General features: G+C 41.9%; 3 protein-coding genes across 3 annotated transcripts; 1 reads left to right on the top strand and 2 right to left on the bottom strand.

Annotated features, from left to right (window-relative positions):
• Positions 1-75: 75 nt before the first annotated feature.
• Positions 76-12,813, bottom strand: LOC117749936 (E3 ubiquitin-protein ligase MARCHF6-like). Its single transcript, XM_034560752.1, has 25 exons — positions 12,226-12,813; positions 11,666-11,765; positions 9,947-10,020; positions 9,583-9,726; positions 9,021-9,093; positions 8,721-8,889; positions 8,396-8,585; positions 7,382-7,443; positions 7,233-7,265; positions 7,089-7,140; positions 6,921-6,979; positions 6,741-6,821; positions 6,515-6,583; positions 6,017-6,091; positions 4,777-4,911; positions 4,095-4,315; positions 3,388-3,525; positions 3,054-3,276; positions 2,650-2,719; positions 2,211-2,392; positions 1,710-1,844; positions 1,468-1,557; positions 1,221-1,353; positions 727-862; positions 76-644 (listed from the first exon to the last, which is right to left on the bottom strand). The coding sequence occupies exons 1-25, from the start codon at positions 12,242-12,244 to the stop codon at positions 557-559; spliced, it is 2,751 nt and encodes a 916-aa protein (XP_034416643.1). The 5' UTR covers positions 12,245-12,813; the 3' UTR covers positions 76-556.
• Positions 12,814-13,800: 987 nt separating this feature from the next.
• On the top strand, positions 13,801-16,079 carry cmbl (carboxymethylenebutenolidase homolog (Pseudomonas)). Its single transcript, XM_034560176.1, has 6 exons — positions 13,801-13,897; positions 14,072-14,286; positions 14,403-14,510; positions 14,676-14,818; positions 14,941-15,032; positions 15,252-16,079. The coding sequence occupies exons 2-6, from the start codon at positions 14,072-14,074 to the stop codon at positions 15,429-15,431; spliced, it is 738 nt and encodes a 245-aa protein (XP_034416067.1). The 5' UTR covers positions 13,801-13,897; the 3' UTR covers positions 15,432-16,079.
• Positions 15,563-20,034, bottom strand: cct5 (chaperonin containing TCP1, subunit 5 (epsilon)). The gene is made up of 11 exons (XM_034560175.1): positions 19,794-20,034; positions 19,316-19,376; positions 18,949-19,113; positions 18,432-18,630; positions 17,430-17,622; positions 17,150-17,299; positions 16,941-17,060; positions 16,627-16,812; positions 16,400-16,537; positions 16,075-16,255; positions 15,563-15,982 (listed from the first exon to the last, which is right to left on the bottom strand). The coding sequence occupies exons 1-11, from the start codon at positions 19,896-19,898 to the stop codon at positions 15,855-15,857; spliced, it is 1,626 nt and encodes a 541-aa protein (XP_034416066.1). The 5' UTR covers positions 19,899-20,034; the 3' UTR covers positions 15,563-15,854.
• Positions 20,035-20,070: the final 36 nt, after the last annotated feature.

Raw genomic sequence — 20,070 nt, 5'->3', positions numbered from 1 at the left:
TATATATATATATATATATATATATATATATATATAGCGCATTTTTACAACACATGCAACAAAAAAAGAAAATTGTAAATTGTCAGTCTGATTTAATAAATTATACATACACTTTTAAGATGTACAATGGTCATTGCATTAATCCATATTCGTTTTTTTCTTCTTTTTTTAAGACAAAGTCTGCGTTCAAAGTATTTACACATGTACAATTATCAGGCAGCACTTTACAAAGCAAGGCATGAACGACAATACAGATGTTGAGCTTCATATCAAACCTCTGACCCTCACCCCCCTGCCTACTCAGTTTGTGTGTGGGGGGAAGGGGATTACTCAGCTGTCCCATGATTATAATACATTTTCCAATCCCACCTTTGGGCACAAAAAGAGAATACAAGAAATTGAACGACATCCATCAAATCCATCAAGATCCACGGGAGATTCAAAAGGATTAATGGTCCAAGGACTGAGTTGAAAATCAAAAAGGGCGGGGTGATGAGTAGACAGGATGTACGCAGGGTAACCGGTGCAAAAATGTGGCAACGAGTGACACAAAAATCTACTCTGGAATAGGGTTGGGAGGTGGGACTGCGCTTGCTCTTGCAGCTTTCCGTTCGTAGTTGACAAGCCTCTGCCCGACCAGGTACCTGTAAAAAGAGTGATCATCACTATCTAAATGATAAAATACACGTTGATGTCTACACATGGGGTCGACACTAAATTCCTTACTTGTCGTTCTTGATGTGTTCGTAAAGGCGTTTGAACTGTCGGATCTGGAAAGACAGGATGCCGATAAGCGAGACCACCATCAAGAGGAACGGGTAGATCCTCCTCTGCATTAGGATCTCCATCTCTGGGGTAACTCCTGCAAAAGTAAATGCACTTCAGTTAGGAATTGTTTCAGTAAACTTCCCACTAGCCGACACTGTAGTCACTAATACGGTCCTCTGGAGATGTGAAGGAACATTATAGGATGGAGAAACCTCTGCAATTTGATGTTGCTTCATAATTCGGCATGATCACGTGATTAACCTAATGGAAACCATCAGTGCTTTAAGTGAACAAGGCCAGCACTTCATTCCTCTCCTTTCGCAACTGACATTGTGTGCATTACTCAGCAGATGATATTTACTGATATTTGTTCCTTACTTTGGGCTCTTCAGTTTTTGAGAAGAAAAAATATCCCTGAAATGAGATGGTGAAATACAAACAAACTAACTCACCGACAGTAGGCACCACCCCGGCAGCGATCACGTATGGCACGCACAGGGACAGCAGCAGGACTGAGATGACTGGAGCTGCCAGTTTACGGATGATGAACTGGAGATCGATGTTGCGAATGCCGTTTGCATACACCTGAGGGGAAAGTTTACAGTCATTACAGTGCAATTCTCGTATACCTCTCGTTTTTTTTTAATCTTATCTAAAAGCTATTTCTCATTTCGAGTTGTAGATCCATCTCAAACTCACCTGCTCGATAACGGTCTTCAGCCACCACTGAGGGCCCATAAGAGTGATGGCAGCAATGATTTTGGCATGGAGCACTCCAAGAGCCCAGTCCTATTACATGACAATGTTAGGAAACACAAACGGGCAAACAGGGTAAAGGAACAGTTGCGACACAATACCTACCCAGCAATGAACCACCAAAAGGAAATCTATGTTGAGAGGTGGAGAAAGAAACCACAGACAACACAGACCAACAATCGTACCTGCCAAGGGTAGAAGAGGGGTGTTTGGTCCAGGGGGACCCTGAGTGGGGCCACGATGACCAGTTCAAACAGCAGGCCCAGTAGCAGCGGGATGACTCCAGCGACCAGCAGAGCTACAACCAGAGTCTTCAGAATCTGCACAAACAAAGCGGGGATATACAATGAACACAATCAACAACCTTCAAACGATTGAAGAAACAAGTAGTTTGAGTGTTATTCCGCCTTTGATGGTACAACATTTCCTCCTCCATGGGACACAACTACGGCAGCACTGGCAGAGTTAAAGACAAGGTTGGGATATTACCAATACGCAGGTGCCGGCACAATTTGGATATTGGCCCAATGATGTTGTAATACGCAACCAACCATTTAACAAAGCCACTGCGTTGAGGTCCAACTCTAGACAATTTAAAAGCTGGAAAGAGAACAACTCATTACAATACCACTCTGCTGCCCGGTTTTGGTGTTTGCCTACAATGGAGGCTGCTCACAGACACCCACCATGAGTGTCCACTCCTGGACTTTGCGTGCAATGACGATGCGTCCCTGGGGCATCCAGGCCAGCAGCACGGTGACTCCGCGGATAGACAGCCAGCAGACGTAAAGGCCGCACGCTGCTGTGTACAGCTCATGTATTTTGGAGCTTCCTGTCCAGAAGGACATCAGCCAGCGCCCGGTGAACACTGAAAAACACACGAGAGAAAACAAACATGACCTCTCTTCAACGTCCCAGCTTTAGAGTGACCCTCAGTTCTGGTTTACAAAGAAGTGAACAACATAAAAAAGAACCGCTTCAAAAGCAAAAACATGCATATACTGTGTGTATACATATATGTATATATATATATATTTTTTTGTTCACCCTTTAATTATGGTTTGGGTGTGAGTATGCAAAGGAGAAAATAAATTGCTGGTTGTCTTTCCTGCCACCACATCTTACCTGGTAGGGTTAGGCACACCAGACTGGCCACCAGCAGAGTGATGCACATGAACGCGATTAGCAACACAATCTAGAGGAAATAGGACCGTTTTAGAATACAAGTGAATACAAGGAGGTAACTAAACTTGGACATATCAGATTATGTTTCTCTGTTCTTTGTTACACTGCCGTCTTTCATCAACTAAAATTGGAATACGTAGGACAATTATAAGGTAAAGGCCTTTAACATGAAGGAAGACGAGTGTAATAACTGGGCGTTGTATAACCTAAAGATTTACTGCAAGTGGTGCCTTTGTGTGAGTCAATCAAACAAGTACATAAACTATACTTAAAAACAACAGTTGTACAACATGTAATTCCCCAGAAACTGCAGTTATATGTTCAAAACCATGGGACCTTCTCACCCTGAATGGAAAGCGAAGGGGTCTGTGGTAAGGCTGGAATCCGACTGGTCCCCCTTGCTGCAGAATGGCCTGATGGGCTGCATGCAGGCCCTCGCCAACAGCAGGGGCAGGGTTGTTATTATTGTTATGGTGACCAGGAGGAGGGTTGTTGTTGTTGTTGTTGTTCACAGGCTGGTTGGCGTCGTTGTCCTCCTGCTCCCCGAGGAGGTAGGAGTGGAGGTCTCTGTGGAGGTAAAGATGGCTTTGGTTATAGACAGCCAGTCTGAGAAATACCCGGGAAAAAATATAATGCATCATGAAATATGTAGACGTGTATTCAAACTCGTTGACTTACAGTAAATATCCAGCACTGACTGTCCAGGCCCTGACCAGGCCTTTGAGCCACTGGCGAGTGTGTCCCTGCTCCAAAAGAGCTGGCAGCACAACCTGAAGTAATAATAGCTCCAAAGACAGCTCGCTGACCGGGGCGTCACTGAGGGGAAACAGGTAAATGGGGTCAGAAAAGAGCCATTTAAACAGCGTGCACCAGGGCACGAACCACATGGTCACATTGAAGAGTTGATGTGCTCAAGACATCCGTTCTCAACATTTACTCAAATTAGGTAGGTCACTGCAACTCTTATGTTCATCAGTCCTTCAAGCTGGTAATGTGGTCGATATTTCCTCTTTTGCTCAATATGTAGGGTAAGATGTGTCATCTGGCCTCAGGAGGAAGTGGTCACACACACACACACACACACACACACACACACACACACACACACACACACACACACACACACACACACACCACACACACACACACACAACACACACACACACACACACACACACACACACACACACACACACACACACACACACACACACACACACACACAAACACACACACACACACACACACACACACACACACACACACACACACACACACACACACACACACCACACACACACAACACACACACACACACACACACACACACCACACACACACACCCACACACACACACACACAATTTAATTATGCCTGCTGGTTACCTGTAGAGCATGACGTTGTAGGGGAGGAAGATGGGGAGCAGTAGTTTGATCAGCCTGATGGGCATCCACAGCATGAGCAGCACGATGGAGCCAAACACAACCACGGACAGGATGAACCGCCGCAGGTGTCTGTAGATGGGAAGGTGAATCATCTCCTGCACCGGGTTAAAATCGGGGTCATTGAGGTTTCTCAGAAACCACAGCACTCCCGGCCTCAGCACCTGATAAAAACAACAAGAAAAGTTTGCGTTAGATTTAAAAAAAAATAAATAAAAAAACATAACTATGACAACTGCCTTGCAGTTGTACGCCTCCGCCAAGCAGTCAAATCACAGTTAACAATTCATGTCTGTCCAAAATGTAATCACTTCATAGTTTTATCCTATTAGACATTTGTATAAAATTGTCATAATTAGCATATGAACCTTTGTCCACCAAAGTCTAATCAGTTCAACCTCGAGTCGAAGTGGACGTTTGTGCCAAAGTTGGAAGAAATTTCCTCCAGGCGTTATTGAGAGGATGGATGGCGGAACACACGGATGGACAATCCAAAAACATAACGCCGCCGGCCACTGCTGTCGCCAGCGGGGACGCATACAAATGTACTGACTAAAGTACAGTAAACTAACTGAGCAATACATCTACATGAAAAAGGAAAACGGTACTTTCATCAGAATCTTACCTCTCTCAGTAGGAGGATGAACGAAGCGAAGTAGAAGACGTAGACCATTCCCACAAGCCAGTGCAGGAACATGGTGGTACCAGGGGCTGATTTAAAACTTAACTCTCTGTCTTTCAAGGAGGCATCAAACATCTCCTGCAGGAAGTTAAATAAAGAGCATTTATCGGATGTAAATTCAGTGTTGGTTTAAAGATAATGCATCCTAATTACTTGTCTTTGATAAATGAATGCCCAGTTGCCTAGAACGGTGGTTCTCAAATGGGGGTACGTGAAGGCAGAGATTATACAAACATTAAAAATGAGAATAAATTCAAAAATCCTTTAAAAATAGCTAAATAAATATTCAATAAAATATAAATGTATGTTTATAAACAGAATTTTATATATTATATATTAAATCAGACACTGATGGAACAGCGATGTGTATTACACCTTTTTTCAACCAAAAATGCTTTGCGCTGGTTAGGGGGTACATGGCTGAAAAACATGTCAACAGGGCGTACATGGCTGAAAGAAGGTTGAGAAACACTGGCCTAGAAGATACAATCTATGATTAACATTTGCACATAACAGTTTAAAATTTGACAAATCTTAATGAGTTTGAGAGTATATGCAGGAACAAGGACTTCTCCACTCAAGATAAATCCCATTCTCCATATTGGCATTGTTCACTTATACAAGTGCCGTTGTGTCTATAGATCTTTATAGAGGATAAATATTTGAGATGTCCCATACGCCATTTATTACAACAAAACAGCTTTGTAGCAGAGACCAAACTAGATTTGTCATAAAAAGAAGCGCATTTCAATTTGTGGGACAAAGTGAAATGAGACAGATAGCTTATTGCACGCGGTTCATTTTCTGACAAAGTGTAGCATAGGTGGAAAAGCTTAGGTGGCCACAGGAGGTGGAGGGGACTTGGGATGCTGTCACTTTGCATCAGAGAGTAAAAACTTGCTGACACAGAGATTTGTAGACACCAAGTGAGAGCCACAACAGGCATAACGAGGCATATCTCTCCAACTTTCCAAGCCAGGGTGTCATTATAAAATATGGTACTGTATCTGGGACTGTTAGCCAAGGATAAGAGACACAATTAAACTTCCTATGACCATGTCACCAAGTCTTAACATTTTAGTAAATAATGTAACCAAGTCTGAGGGAGAATTCCAAAAACAAAAATGACAAATTAATAGAATTACTGAAATTCAGAACAAGAAGGAGTGCAAGAGACACTTACTAAAGAGCAGATATCAAGCCACCAGCCACAGATGAGTGGAAAAACACCAATCTCCACAACAACCAGCAGAGAGACCTGTAATGGAAGCAGAGATATGTCTCAGTATCACTTTACACAATATGTGTATATATTAAAAACTTTAACTTTCGATGAAAAGGGCTGAAATACAATCGTGTGCCACTTTTTCACGATTCAGTTTCAGGCACATTTAAATAGACAAGGCTACCTCAAGTCCGACTATTAATTCTGATTACTTTTAGCTCACACTGTAAACAAAATAATTACATCCTTCAGTTTCTGTTTGTGCTTGCAAAAAAAATATAACTCAGATTCTTTTGAATGAAAAGTGCATTACAAATAAAAGGCATTATTATTAACTCAGATTCTGTGTTGTGTTCAGGTAGTAAATCTCAGCAAGTTAATACTTCAGAGTATATTTCCACCAAGGACGATGCAGACATGAGTTACGCAAAGCCAAAATGCACTTAGAGGCGTTACCTTGACAACGATGTAGCAGACTCCCAGGAGACGTCGGGAGCGCTGGAACCTGACCAGAGCAGCCATTCCCTGACGCAGCCATTAAGGATCAACATTGCTCACACATTCACATCCACCTAACAAAATACATTTCCCGTGCATCGTTTGTCCTTGTAATGGAACTATGTTTTTAGGCTTTACATTTCAGTAGAGACCAGGGCACCGACGTTGTTAGACGGAAGGATACATGACAGAGGATGAGCGTCATCGCCAGCAGTATGTAGCCCACAATGGTTGTGATTAAGCCCTCAAAGTGAGAGGCTTGGACCTGAAGAACAGTGCAAAGTTGTAGTCAAGCAATTAATCACATATCAAGAGACACAATATTGCATAATAATGCTGCACTTTGATGGGAGCAGGTCCTTACATATTCCTCAAAGCCAAGACCCACAACGGAGAAGTGGCCAATGTGGTAGGGACAAAATGCTGAAAGTGGAACAAAAGAGAGTAACTACACTAATGTAATTCTCAAATAAATAAAATCAATCAATCATTATACTTATGATAAATCCTTGTTTTAGTCTACAGTACTCACCAAAGACCAGGATGAAGAGTGTGTTCAGAGACACTACCCAAAAAACATGCTCCTACAAGACAAAAAGGTCCAAGTACAATTTTAACTTAAACGTTCAGCAAACAAGAAAAAACAAAACCGACCATTAAGGGCACAAAGACTTACCAAAAATACCAGTGAACCATCCAGGCCAAGCATCTGAAAAGGTCAAAAGGGAAGATTTGAAGTGCTTCATATATAACACAAAAACAAAAACAAACTTTGATAGAGTTTTGTAAATTGTGTAGTAAGTCAGTAATGTCATGCAGAGTTACCCTTTCCCAGGTGAGCTCCTCCGCCGCTCTGTCCCACTCCAATGCATTCCAGTTCATGTCATCTATACAGAAACATATTCACTTTTAATACGATGATGAATTGGATATTCACAACCATCAGTAACTTAAAAAGTATCTAAATAAACATCCCCTTCCATATCATTGTCAAAATTAGTTCCATATGCATCTTCCCGCTTGTCAGATATGGACGCAGCATTACAGTGTACCGTATGGCGACAGCACTGTTATCAAGTTTGTTTGATAAAATATTTATGGGTTGGCTTTTAGCAACAATACTGAAATATTATACTGAAGAACACGGTTAGGATTACATTATTAATGCTATTCTGGGGACAATTTGTTTTGCTAAACAACCTATTATTTCCTCTGCATTCATTTAGCTGTGGTGACACCCCACAGCCAGAATAATGTAATACAATCACAATTCATTACCGACACGTTTTGATGAACCTGCTGCAAAATCAGTCCATTAACCACAACAAAATAAAACAAGAAAAGTGGGCTACGAGTGCTGGAGGTAGCATTTTGACACATCATTAAATCATTCTCAAATTAATTGTATGCTCTAATGGCAGTGATACTGTTTGTTCTAGCTGTTAACAGAGCATTTCCATACACCCTGTAGTTTTCCATTTGCTTTAACAACGGTCTTGTTTGTTGGCTTTACTGGAGACAAAACACTATATTAATTGGTGCATGAACTGCACCACTTTCTCAGTGTTTTGTTATTTTAAGCAATTTAATATAGTAATTTAATGCATCAATGCATATCTCAATAACATCTTACCAGGCAGAACATAATGTCAAATGTGATGGACGGACAGGAAGTGTGCCATTCTTTAACATAATCATTGTTTGTTTGTGCCGAATGCTATTTATGTAGTGAAGAGAACACTTAATATAGCCTAATAACTCTTCAGTATTAATTTCAAATACAACTGCTAGAAAAAAAGATTTAATTGTAAAATAAACTTGTATAACAAAAATTCCAACCTTGTGCTCCATTGTTGGGGTCAGCATCTTCAGCTGCTGCTCCCTCTTCTTCCTCCAGCTCTGGGTCATCACCCTGGTCTGGGGGCACATCAGGGGGCTCAGGCTCTGCTTCATTCTGAGCTGGTGGATCAGCAGGGGCTGGCTGGGCTGCAGGGGGCTCATCAGCTGCTCCCTGGCCTGGAGCTTGTGCCTGAGGTTGAGGTGGAAAGATGCATGGCTTTGACATTGGGAGAGGAATGGCATTGAACAATTCTTTATTTTATTGGTTCTCCTTTCCATTAAAACTAATAAAAATAAGACTGACTTGGCCAGTCAAACAAAGTACCTCGTTGGCTTGTCCAGCCGCATTAGGTGGCGGCGGCTGGTGCTGCTCTAACCAGTGAGGAGCACCACCATGGACGATCTGTTCTCTGAGCCACACCAGGCTGATAAATGCACACAGCGTGCAGGTGACCACGAAGCAGCCCTGTAGACAATCGGCAAGCAGGTTCTCTCTGCAGAAGCACAAAGATTAACTTTTGTAAACATTCAATAAAACAACTGAAAAAGACCTTTAATAAGTAGGGGTTATGGACATTAAGAGAATAATAGCGTGGTGTAGGAGAATGCTGGTGTCATCACTCACGTAGAGAGCATGTCCAGCGGCAGTGTCAAAAGTGAGCTCACAGAGCCGGTAAACAGACACTTGTAGATGCGACCTGAGCCGGAAAAAAGATACATAAATTAGTTTCATTTAATCATTAAAAATGATGCTTTGTTACAATTTACACAATATATTAGAATTAATTAGATCTCTCAGGTTTTTTTTACATTGAGAACGGAGATGGATTTACATATATTGGAACATGCAAAGCAATGCCTGTTATGTAATGGTACTAAAGCTGTAATTCCCATGATCTTGTTGAACCATGAATATGAGCTAATATGTTTAAGTTTACATCACGGCTACTTCATACAATATAATGAGCATCTACTTTCAAACCTACGAACCAAACTAAAATCAGATAGATTGTTTCTACCACGTTGCTTTGATGTATCAGAATAAATAGGTACATTACATGTTTAAGATAATAAAACTGTGAAAGAACTGATAAGAGCTGTATGCAAGGTGTAATCCAGTATTAAGAAGATCACTGTGGCCTTAAGTACACATTCCGATTCTCTGCATTTGAGTGTGTATTACTTACATGCAGTGAGAGGAACCACCCCGAGCCATGCGAAGGCCACCAGTGTGTAATGGAACCAGTAGCGGATGGCCGTGCCCACACTGGACAGCAGGCCGGCACAGATGTCCTGGATGGGCAGACGTGATGGCATGTCTGGAGAGTAGACTGGAAAGAGGGAGAGAGTGAACCAAAGACATTCAAATAATCATTCACTTTGATAATGTTATAAATATTATTCAAACTTCTGTTTAAAATTGAATTTCAGTAAAAGAATGATCACATGTAAAATGGACTGATGAAAAAAAATGACCGTATGGCCTCATCTGTCAGGCTTGTTTAGGAAACCTGAGGCTGTTGATGATCCATCAATGCCACAAGGACTTACTTGGTGTGAATGCAAATCTGTGCTTGCATAGTTCACAGTACTCCTTCCTGCTGTGCTTCAGCCACTGGACCAAACTGTGAAGCAACATTTAGACAGTCAAAAGTAGCAAACAAGTCAACAATGTAAACGTGTTCTGCTTGAGAATTTATTGTTTTTAATACAGTGTTGCATGTGTGATTTGGGGTAGAGATATTGGGAAACATATTTTACATCAACAGGAATAGAGACTAAATAAAGATTGTATTGGTCCCTGGTTTGGACATTATCACGCCTTGGAATTAACAACATCCCAAAAAAACTCTGGTGTTGCAGATTTAAACCACTGTCTGGGTTGTTAACATTGTGAGACGAAGCCAAAGGTCGATAGTGTTGACTTGGCTTAATTTATCCTACAACTGCTATAATTGACGACAAAAAAACATGTGATGAAGACGCATGCTCAGCTGTCATGACCTCTCCGGGATCTCTGGACCTAAACTGTGAGAACGGCTCATGTTTTATGGTAAAACAAACAGACAACAAAAATTGTATAATTTGTGCTTGCATGTTGCTAGTAATTACACCATCCCAGATCGCTGTGACATGAGCAAGACTGTGGGATTTACAACTTGGTTATGTAAGGTCATTACAATCGCTGATTCCAACACATATGATAGCATTTAGGCTAAGACCTGTGTCATTAGTTCTACACAGTACAGGGTTATACATAGGTTTTAATTCAAGGTTTCTTCTAGCCCCCTGTTGAGGTATCCCCCCGATAATAGGGCACATTTATTCCTAGTTTTAATGAGATCAGCATTAAGTTCTACAACAGCTGGCTTTCAGTTTAGAATGGGCAGTATTATTTCTAAATAGTAGGATGTACAATAAACACAACTAAAGTTAACTGCAGCTTGCAAACACTCAGCACCACTACACAATCCAGACACAATAGACTTTTTCTCTAAACATTGTGGCGCTGGACGTGAACTAATATGGATACAAACTGAGGTTCAACAATTACCACAGAACAATCTAGGCCTGGCCTTTGCTTCTGCCTGGGGTTTTCCATGCACCTGACCACACAGGACAGATGAGAACGCTGTACAATCTCCATTGTTTTCACCATGCCAATACTACATACAGTTTTTGCACACAATGCAACATGGATTTGACAACGGATGAATCCTTTCATGATCTTTCAATTACATTTGCAATGAAGTCACCACTCTTGGAATAACCACAGGGCAAAACGTATGCAACAAGTTATCCAATTACTGAGTAGCCACCCTGAAATGTACAATAAATCACTTCACTGTATGGTTCCTATTATGATGTGAGCATGTGAATGCAGATCCTTTTTTTTTTTTTCTTTGACTATAATAATAAAAACAAACTACATAAGAGATGTTTTGGCGATAAAACGTATTCTCCTGGTTGGGTTACTTAAGGACATTGAGTAGAGTCAGCATAGGTACAACTACAACCATGGAAGAATGATAAGCATTATACTGTGTTCTTTTAGAAAAATACATTGTAATACATGCAAGACAAAACTGGCACCATCCGTTTTGAAGGGACTCGTGCAACACATTATCAGTGTTCCACCTTAGCCTAAACACACATCAGTGTTAATCTTTGGTGCAAAACAATGTTTAATAAAACGGATAAAGTATTTCGGGTAGGGGGGGGGGGAGTGGATGTCACAATAATGACAGCTGAGGAGCCAAAGACACTTACCATTCCTGGTGGATAAACTTGATACTCCCAGTGCAGACACATGGGTGGTACAAGGGTTTGTCTGATGTCCCCTCAGATCGGCACACACGACAAATATCCGCTGCACAAAAAAAACAAAACACATAACATGGGAGTTATGATACCCATCGCCAAAGCCCAGAGATGTGCAGACATAGTGTAGGGGGACTGGGGTGTGTTAATAGACAAGGGGCCTTTTACAATAAGGAAATACCCCTATACGGAAGATAGATACATATTAAGGGAGTTATAATTGTTAATCCATGTGGCCATACATCAGCAGTCTGATGACATCACCAGTAACGTCTCGTCCATTCTATTCTATCACATTATGACTTCGGTTGCATTAAAACAACTTGTAGCAGTCATCTCCCGTCTTCCTGAATTAACAAGCGTTACACTGTCTGGCTACTAAGCTATGCTAAGTTCACCACTAGCAGGCCAGCTCAGCAGCAGGTTCGCGGTGATGCACTTGTGAAGCTAACGCTAGTCAACACCAGCTGAGAAGTAACGACAAGAGATGCCTTTCGATAGTCATTTACCTTCTTCGGCGGTATCCATCACGATCGCTAAGCACCGGTCACCGTTTCTTCCAGGAGTAACTTGTACAGCGGACCCATCCACGAACCAGACAATACCGTTTAGCTAGCTAAATTAAGCTAGCGAGACGAGTCTATCCTTATGTGTCGGATGCATTGAGAATCATAAAATGGTTCCCACAGACTGTATACCAGTGCTTGCTTTGTTGTGTCCTCTCACACCCAGCCTGTGGTCGCAGCTCAACAAACGGTTTTATGTTTAATTGTGTCTTTTTTGATAAAATGCAAGACAATAAACGCTACATCCTCCGTGTTGCTGAAGTGACAGTTTAAACCTGGGAGACAAACGGCTAGCTAAAATGGCTAACGCATGCGCTAACGTCACTGCTAGCTCCTGTCACATCAGTTTCAATCTTGCCACAGCGGCTCCAGTTTTACGGCAGGGAAACTTCCATAACAACCGTCACGTGGTTAGCGAAAGGCAAGCCATAGACTATTTAATTAATATCGTAACATCAGAAGCTTTATTCTAAACACGTTTAAGATGTACAGCTTAAGATCTACATATTTGTTGCGTTAACATTTGAGACCGTGTTCTCAATTTGTTCGCTTTTACGGTCTGATATATCTAGAAACTTAGTATCAAATATCCTTCCATGTGAAACAGCGACACCTAAAGGGGGTTGAACCAACAACCTTTACATAACATCAGACTTGCACCTCTGAACAATAGACCAGAGGTAGACATGAAGCTTGAAACTGCCCACTTAAAAAAAATATATTATACAATCTTTTATTATCCTTAAATATAACATATTTTAACCTAACTGATTATCTATGGACAGTTATTGGGGAATATAATATACGGGTAATATTAAACCGTGTTTTGTTTGAATTGTATTGTAAAGCAAAGCCTAATTTATCAAACATCTGGAGATATTTTTGACATAATAATTTAGGAAAACCTTACAATTCTAAAATTGAGAATATACTGGTAATAAACGTAATTGGAAAGCTAAGGGAGCATAAGCAACTTGAAAGTGTTCACTATCTGTCTTGTATATTTTACTGGTTTACTGTAGGTTTAGTGTAATAACTCAATTGATCATAATGTGTGGTTTTCAATCATTCGGTGTTGTACTACCATAAGAGTTGACCAGCGGCGCCTGTGGCTTAGATGGGTTATTAAAGCGCCTGTTTAGTAAACAGAGATCCTGGGTTCGAATCCCAGCGGTGCCTTTGAGACAAGTCGCGAAATTGAGATAATAATTATGGCTATTGAATAATTGTATTATTAACACCTTAGCCTACATTGTAAGTTAAAATGAATAACTACTTAAGCTTTACCCCGCAGTATTTAACAAGAACCCATCACACGCTAAACACTATTTGGAGATTGTAGCTTTTGCTGTTTAATACCAGTCCGGTAAAGTTGGAAATACATTCTTTTGTGACTGTCATATCAGCTACAACAAAAAGAAAAAAATGAAATTATTTCAAGTACTTTTCTATATATGCTAACTTAGAAAATGTAGTATCGTAATTACAGCTTTTATTTTGAAAGTCATGGCAGGAAAATCTTTCTTTGACTTTTTTCTGAGACTCTGGCTGCAACTTTGTGAGCCCTGCAAAAGACTTCAGATCGTTTTCGTCGCAGAAATCGGAAAATACTACGGTATAAAATATACAAATGCACACCAATTGCTAAAATTATTTAATTTGAGGCCTCGGAGAGGATATTGGAAAATGAGCTTTTGTGCAACTTGCCTTGTCAGTGTCGCTGGTTCTGGTGTAGGCCTAATCATTTTTGTGTGACTATTGACTTTTACTTTCGGGTGTCCGTCTGCAGATGGCCAATGAAGCGAAGCCATGTCCCTGTCATATCGGCGACAGGGCGGACTATGGAGGGCTCGGCCAGGAGATCCAGCTCGAGCACACCAAAGCCTATGTGGTGAAACCATCCGCCGCATCTGACAAGGCCATCGTTGTCATACAGGACATCTACGGGTGGCAGCTTTCCAACACAAGATACATGGCCGACATGCTGGCCGACAATGGATACATGTGAGAAGAGATCAATGAACTGTACGGAGTGGAGCGCGAGTCACGTGTGTGAACAGTGACCTGGTCAGTTAACAGTGATTTCTTCTACCATTGTTTTTTGTTGTTGCTCCGAACAGTGCTGTGTGTCCTGACTTCTATGTGGGAAAGGAGCCGTGGAGTCCATCAAATGACTGGTTCACATTTCAAGAGTGGCTCGAAGACAGAAATCCCACAGGAATAAACAAGTAACCATAAGCATATTTTAACTTTAAGCAGCCAATGTTCCAGGTGAAAAGTTCATGTAACTTTAAGTGTCCTGCATTTGAGGGTGTGTTCTCACCCTTTACATTGGGGACATTATTGATATCTGTTTTTTAAAGACATTTTAGTCCCAGTACTTCCTTCTACAGAGAGATGGATGCAGTGCTGAGGTTCCTGACGGAGCAGTGTGGGGCCAAACACATTGGAGCTGTGGGCTTCTGCTGGGGAGGGGTCGCCACCCATTACCTTGCCCTGCAATATCCAGAGATCAAAGCAGGAGTGTCAGTCTACGGTATGTCGGCCATATCGTCTCTCGGATTCCATTACAGGACTACAATTCAGCAATTGTCAATAAAAGTTGCAGTCAACTGCTGTACAAAGGCTTCATAGATGGGCTTCTGTGATACTGTGCAGGGATCATCCGTGAAAGAGAAGACCGGTATGATCTGAAGGTTCCCACACTCTTCATCTTTGGGGAGAAAGATGAGATAATCCCACTGGACCAGGTTAGTATTACGTGAATTTAGGAGGCAGTGTTACCTTCAGGTCGATAGAGATCGTAGAAGCCGCCCGGTGGTTCAATCTGGTACTTGAGCACCAAATGGCTTAATGTTTAACTACACCAGAGATAACAAATGTAGTCAGAATAAAATCGAGTTTAAATGGTGCCGGTTTTCACCATATTAACCTCTGACAATCTGTGCTCACATCCATTTGCTCTTTAGGTAAGTGTCCTCGAAGCAAAGCTGAAGGAGAAATGCACAGCGGATTACCAGGTGAAGATCTTTCCCGGTCAGACTCATGGGTTTGTCCACCGTAAGAGAGAGGACATGAACCCCACAGACAAACCCAGCATCCTGGAGGCCAGAACAGACCTGCTCAACTGGCTCAACAAGTACATGTGAATAAGACATTTGAGTTAAATTGGTGACATTCCAGTTTTGATTAAGTGATTTTTAATGTTAATAAAATATAAATATTAATTGTAGCATTCAAACTCATATGCACTTTTGCTTTGAAATATGGATGCAGCATGTTGTTTTGTTAATGTAATCTTTAATGTGACTTATGCATCAGTTCACCAACATTTGTTGTAAATGTAATGTGCACCCGGCATGAAATAGACAGAAATAATTTTTTGGGGGCTAGAAATCAGAAATACATTCTGTAAATGTCAATGGACCAACATTTTAATGGTGATTTCGATACCACAACAGCTTGAACATTTTGTATCAAATGATAAATAGCAATATGCAGTGCGGTTTGGACATGGTGCTCGGGGAAGTGCCTGAAACAGCCCAGAAATCTTAAAGGAATGCAGGAGGCCTTCAGTCCTCGCTCTCTCCCGGGCCTCGGATGTCGTCGATCTTTAGGATCATCCTGACTACCTGAGTAGCCAGTGAGATCTGCTGTTTCTTACCAATCAGGGTCTCAACCACATGTTGCTGCTTCATGTCTGTGGAGGAGGAAACAAAACCCATTAAATATCATGTTGTTATCTTGCGTTGACAGTGCAGTGTTATCATTGTCTGACCCTTGCTTCCTTACCATTGGTGTTGTGACGCAGACAGTCGATGCCGAGGAAGGGGTTGGCCTCTTTAACCTGCCTGGCTCTGACCTCGGCCATGGTCTGGATTGGGTTAAAGCCACTGTTCTCAGCCAGCGCCATTGGGATAACCTCCAGAGCATCAGCAAACGACCGCATGGCGTACTGCTCCAATGATGGGCACTAGAAATAAGAAGAGCAGAAATAAAGACCTGATCAGAGCAGCCAGAGAAAGTGTTGGGTATTTACTTTGATTCTAAAAATGAATACCTTATTTCATTTAGCTCAATTCAGAAAGCAGCTGTGGGTTTTAGTAGTGTGCCTCACCTTATCTGCAGCCTGGTTGACAGCCAGAGCACATGAGATCTCTGAAGCTCCTCCTCCATACACAATACGGTTGTCTCTCACCAGATTGCGGATTACACACAGAGCATCATGGAGAGCGCGCTTGGCCTCCTCAATGATCTAATGAGATAGATGCAATAAAAAGGTGAACCCGAGAGGACAAACTATGATGATATGTTGAGGGGAATAAGAGTCCCATCTGCACTTACCATTTTGTTGCCTCCACGGATGAAAATGGTTACAGCCCTGGTGTTTTTGCACTCCTGGATAACCAACATGTGATCCTTTGTTGTGCCAAAGGAGATCTCCTTCACCACACCAGCTATGCCAAGCTTATCTGGTGTCAACTCTGAGAACCGTGGCACGATGCGGCCTCCTGTGGCAATGGCGATCAACTGCAGAGAAAACCCAATCGACAATGCCCACTTAAGCACAAACAAAGTACTACTCCGCACCGCATGTCCATAAAAATGTGAATACATGATTGACCAAAGCTTGAGCCACCATGTGAGAAACTTCTTACCTCGATCTCAGGCCCTCCGACCCAGCGCACAGCTGGCAGCTCACTCTGCAGCAGAAGGTGGTTGGCTTCATCATCAAAGCCCCACTGGCAAATGGCTAAGTTCGCACCAGTGCTTTTGACCTAAAAGAGATTCAAGAGTTAATATGTTAAGCACATGGGCCTGCGCAGAGGGTAAGAATTCAGTTTTAGTACCTCGCTGCAGCACAAACCTGTTGGATCATCTCCTCAAACTTTTCCTTTTCATATTTCTGGAGCTTTTTGTAATCTTCCACAGAGGTCACATCCAATTTATGCTTAGTCTTGGGCTTAGGTGGCTCAAATGGGCAGGTAAGGATGGCAATTTTAACATCTTTCAGAACCTGAGTGGGGACAAAAACAAATGGTTTGCAAACATCTGGTCACAAGCAATGTGTCCTTATGCCCCGTCAACTATTTGATTCCAACGCAGCCTGTGAAATCCTCCGATTGTGATATTCCCCTTGTTTGTACCTTGGGCATCTGAGGGTGGCTGAACTCCTTGTCAACTATGACTCCCTTGATGAGCTGTGTGTCCTCCAGCTTGCCTCCCACTTTGCCTTCCATCTTGATGAGCTCAAAGTCTACATCCTTCCTCTCCATGTCAGCAACAGTAAGGATGGCATTAACTGCAATCTCTGCCATCTGTCTGTGACACCGGTTGATACTGAAAGACAATAGTAGAACGTAAGGATGCGATATCACAACTGAAGTCACTTTGTTTTACTATTTAATGGTTTCTCGAATGAGAGATAGAATATGATTAAGACATATTGCTTATAAAAGACAACATAAATAGCTTTCTGTTTTACACCTGAAGTACCAAGTAATCAAGCACATGGAAATCTAACCTTAGTTGCCAGTAGATCTGGCCAAGACTAATGTAGTCTAATAAACCTGTCCTGCAAGGAAACCTTCAGTCATGATGATTAAAATGTTAACAGGAGGTGCTGAATTTCACAAAATGTCTATTTGGAGGCTGTAGGTGTGGGTGCTGTTGAAGTGTATAGCATTATACTAAGGAGTAGGGGTGTAAAGTCTTGGAAGATCAAGACAGAAGCAGCGAGACACGGCTCAGCGTCTCCACTGTATATAGAAAGATGGTATGAGAACAAATCATAATCCGTCTAGCCAGCAAGTCATGCAAATAGGCAGTCACTAGTGGGGAGCAGGCTAGTTAACATGCTATGAAGAGTCTCAAAAACAAATGGGATTAAAAGGTGACAGGCAATCATTTTGTGTGCTTAAATCTAAACTACATTCAACAAGAGTTTTGGCTACTTCTTTGGATTAACTTCAGCAAGTGCTAAGAAATTAGCATGGTTAATTTACACCACCTAGTGTCCAACTCAAATAGTTTTGAGGGGGAGAGATGAACACCTTATTAATGAGGAGTTTCTGATATTTTGTAGACTCAATTAATATCATGAACAATAGAAACCAAATAATATATCAAGCCATCACTGTCAGGCTCACATTTTGGATCCCAGTGTTGTCATGGCGGTCTCAATGAGCGGTTCTGTATTGTTGGGATCGCAGAGTAAGGTTTCAGCAATGTTGTCAAGCTGCTCGATGGCAATTTTTGCAGCCTGGTCATAACCGTCAGAGATCCTGATGGGGTGGATTCCCCGGTCCAGCAGCTGCTCAGCCTGCTCAAGCAAAGCTCCAGCCAGCACTGAGGAGGAGGTAAACACAGTAAGACCATACCAACAATAGCTGGAATATACTTTTAAAAAAGTGAGGTTGTCTTGATCAGAGATGCAACAATAGTACTGATATCAATATAGCTTTCAATGCATTTATGATAATGACAACTTCAATGCATTGAGGAGTACATTAAATGCATTCTATGCAGCAAGTTATCTTCTTTTCAATACCATCTGTGATGAGGTTATGATAATCCCAATGCATGAATATGCACCCATTCTATATTAGGACCATCACAACACTCAAATTCAGGTTAACAGCCCCCCATCATATTCCTTTCACATACCAACAACTCCAGTGGTTCCATCACCAATCTCATCATCCTGGGACTTGGAAAGCTCCACCATAAGTTTGGCAATCTGGTGGTCCACATCCATCATGCCGAGAATAGTGGCTCCATCGTTTGTGACAGTTACCTCTCCATCCTTGTCAACCATCATCTTGTCAAGACCTGGATGAAAAAATAAAAACAAAAATGGTTCAAGAGAAGTATAATATTGGCGGAAAAACTACAAAAAGTAAAAAGTAGAGGTCTATTATATTGGCTTTGAATTACTCCAGAATCCTCATCGAGCCCTCTCAAATCATTAGGGGCTTACGGTGTTGACAGATTGTTCCGAGGAAGCAACAGCACTGCATTGGTTTTTACTCACCATTAGGTCCCAGAGATGTCTTCAGCGTTGACGCGACAGCCTTGCCTGCCATAATATGAGACTGCAAAAAAAAAAAAAAACACACGCACAATTCCAACGTTACGATAATTTATTCTTGGTCTCCAACGTTGCAGTCAAGACGGATTGAAGTTCCCATTTCCGAGAAAGATTTGTAAAGGATGTCCATCAACAAAGACCATTTTGGGCACAGCACTGCGTAGCTACACCCACTGGCCTGAAAACACGCACATGGGCCTCGTTGTTAGCCCGACGAGCTAATCCTTTGGATAACGCGATTCTATTGCTATTGCCCCCAACAACTCAGCTTGCCAGTTTAATTGAGGATTTACAATTGAAAAGCTGAATATGAACAAATATCGTATTTGCTTAACGCGTCATATGTCATGCAATTCAAAGCAAACTGGTAGCTTGCTAAGCAGCATGCTACAGTTGTGTCAGGTTAGCTAGCCCATTGTACCTTCAGTGCGTCAATGCCCGATAACCGTGTCTTCGTGTCCTGGTCTTTAATGATGAGAAAAGGCCTCCCATAGTCGTCAAACGCAAGTGTCCCCATAGCAGACATGTTGACTGCGGGATCTGAACACTTAAAAAGTGTTCAACTGGTAAGATAGTGAGGGTTAACAATGAAAATCAGGAGCGAAGAAGAACAGCAAACCCCACGAGTCTGCCGGCAACTTCTGGAAGGGTCTCTGGGCGGGGAGGGCGGAACCAAGTAACGTCAAGTCTCTCTTTAT

Source organism: Cyclopterus lumpus, chromosome 20 (genome assembly GCF_009769545.1).
Source record: "Cyclopterus lumpus isolate fCycLum1 chromosome 20, fCycLum1.pri, whole genome shotgun sequence".
Lineage (NCBI taxonomy): Eukaryota > Metazoa > Chordata > Actinopteri > Perciformes > Cyclopteridae > Cyclopterus > Cyclopterus lumpus.
The sequence above is the reverse complement of the archived record's forward strand: the minus strand, read 5'-3'. Positions and strand labels throughout refer to the sequence as shown.

What these genes read in the sequence shown, in the direction of transcription:
- LOC117749936 (XM_034560752.1), bottom strand. An exon ending in GGTGGTTCCTCTCACTGCAT is followed by an intron (nt 9,094 to 9,582) that starts GTAAGTAATACA and finishes TTTCCGGCTCAG; the next exon opens with GTCGCATCTACAAGTGTCTG. An exon ending in GTCAGTGCTGGATATTTACT is followed by an intron (nt 3,277 to 3,387) that starts GTAAGTCAACGA and finishes TTACCTCCACAG; the next exon opens with AGACCTCCACTCCTACCTCC.
- cmbl (XM_034560176.1), top strand. Translation starts at nt 14,072, where the DNA reads ATGGCCAATGAAGCGAAGCCATGTCCCTGTCATATCGGCGACAGGGCG. An exon ending in CTGGCCGACAATGGATACAT is followed by an intron (nt 14,287 to 14,402) that starts GTGAGAAGAGAT and finishes TGCTCCGAACAG; the next exon opens with TGCTGTGTGTCCTGACTTCT. An exon ending in AGATAATCCCACTGGACCAG is followed by an intron (nt 15,033 to 15,251) that starts GTTAGTATTACG and finishes TTTGCTCTTTAG; the next exon opens with GTAAGTGTCCTCGAAGCAAA.
- cct5 (XM_034560175.1), bottom strand. Translation starts at nt 19,898, where the DNA reads ATGTCTGCTATGGGGACACTTGCGTTTGACGACTATGGGAGGCCTTTT. An exon ending in GACATCTCTGGGACCTAATG is followed by an intron (nt 19,114 to 19,315) that starts GTGAGTAAAAAC and finishes TTTTTCATCCAG; the next exon opens with GTCTTGACAAGATGATGGTT. An exon ending in TCGGAGGGCCTGAGATCGAG is followed by an intron (nt 16,813 to 16,940) that starts GTAAGAAGTTTC and finishes TTTTCTCTGCAG; the next exon opens with TTGATCGCCATTGCCACAGG.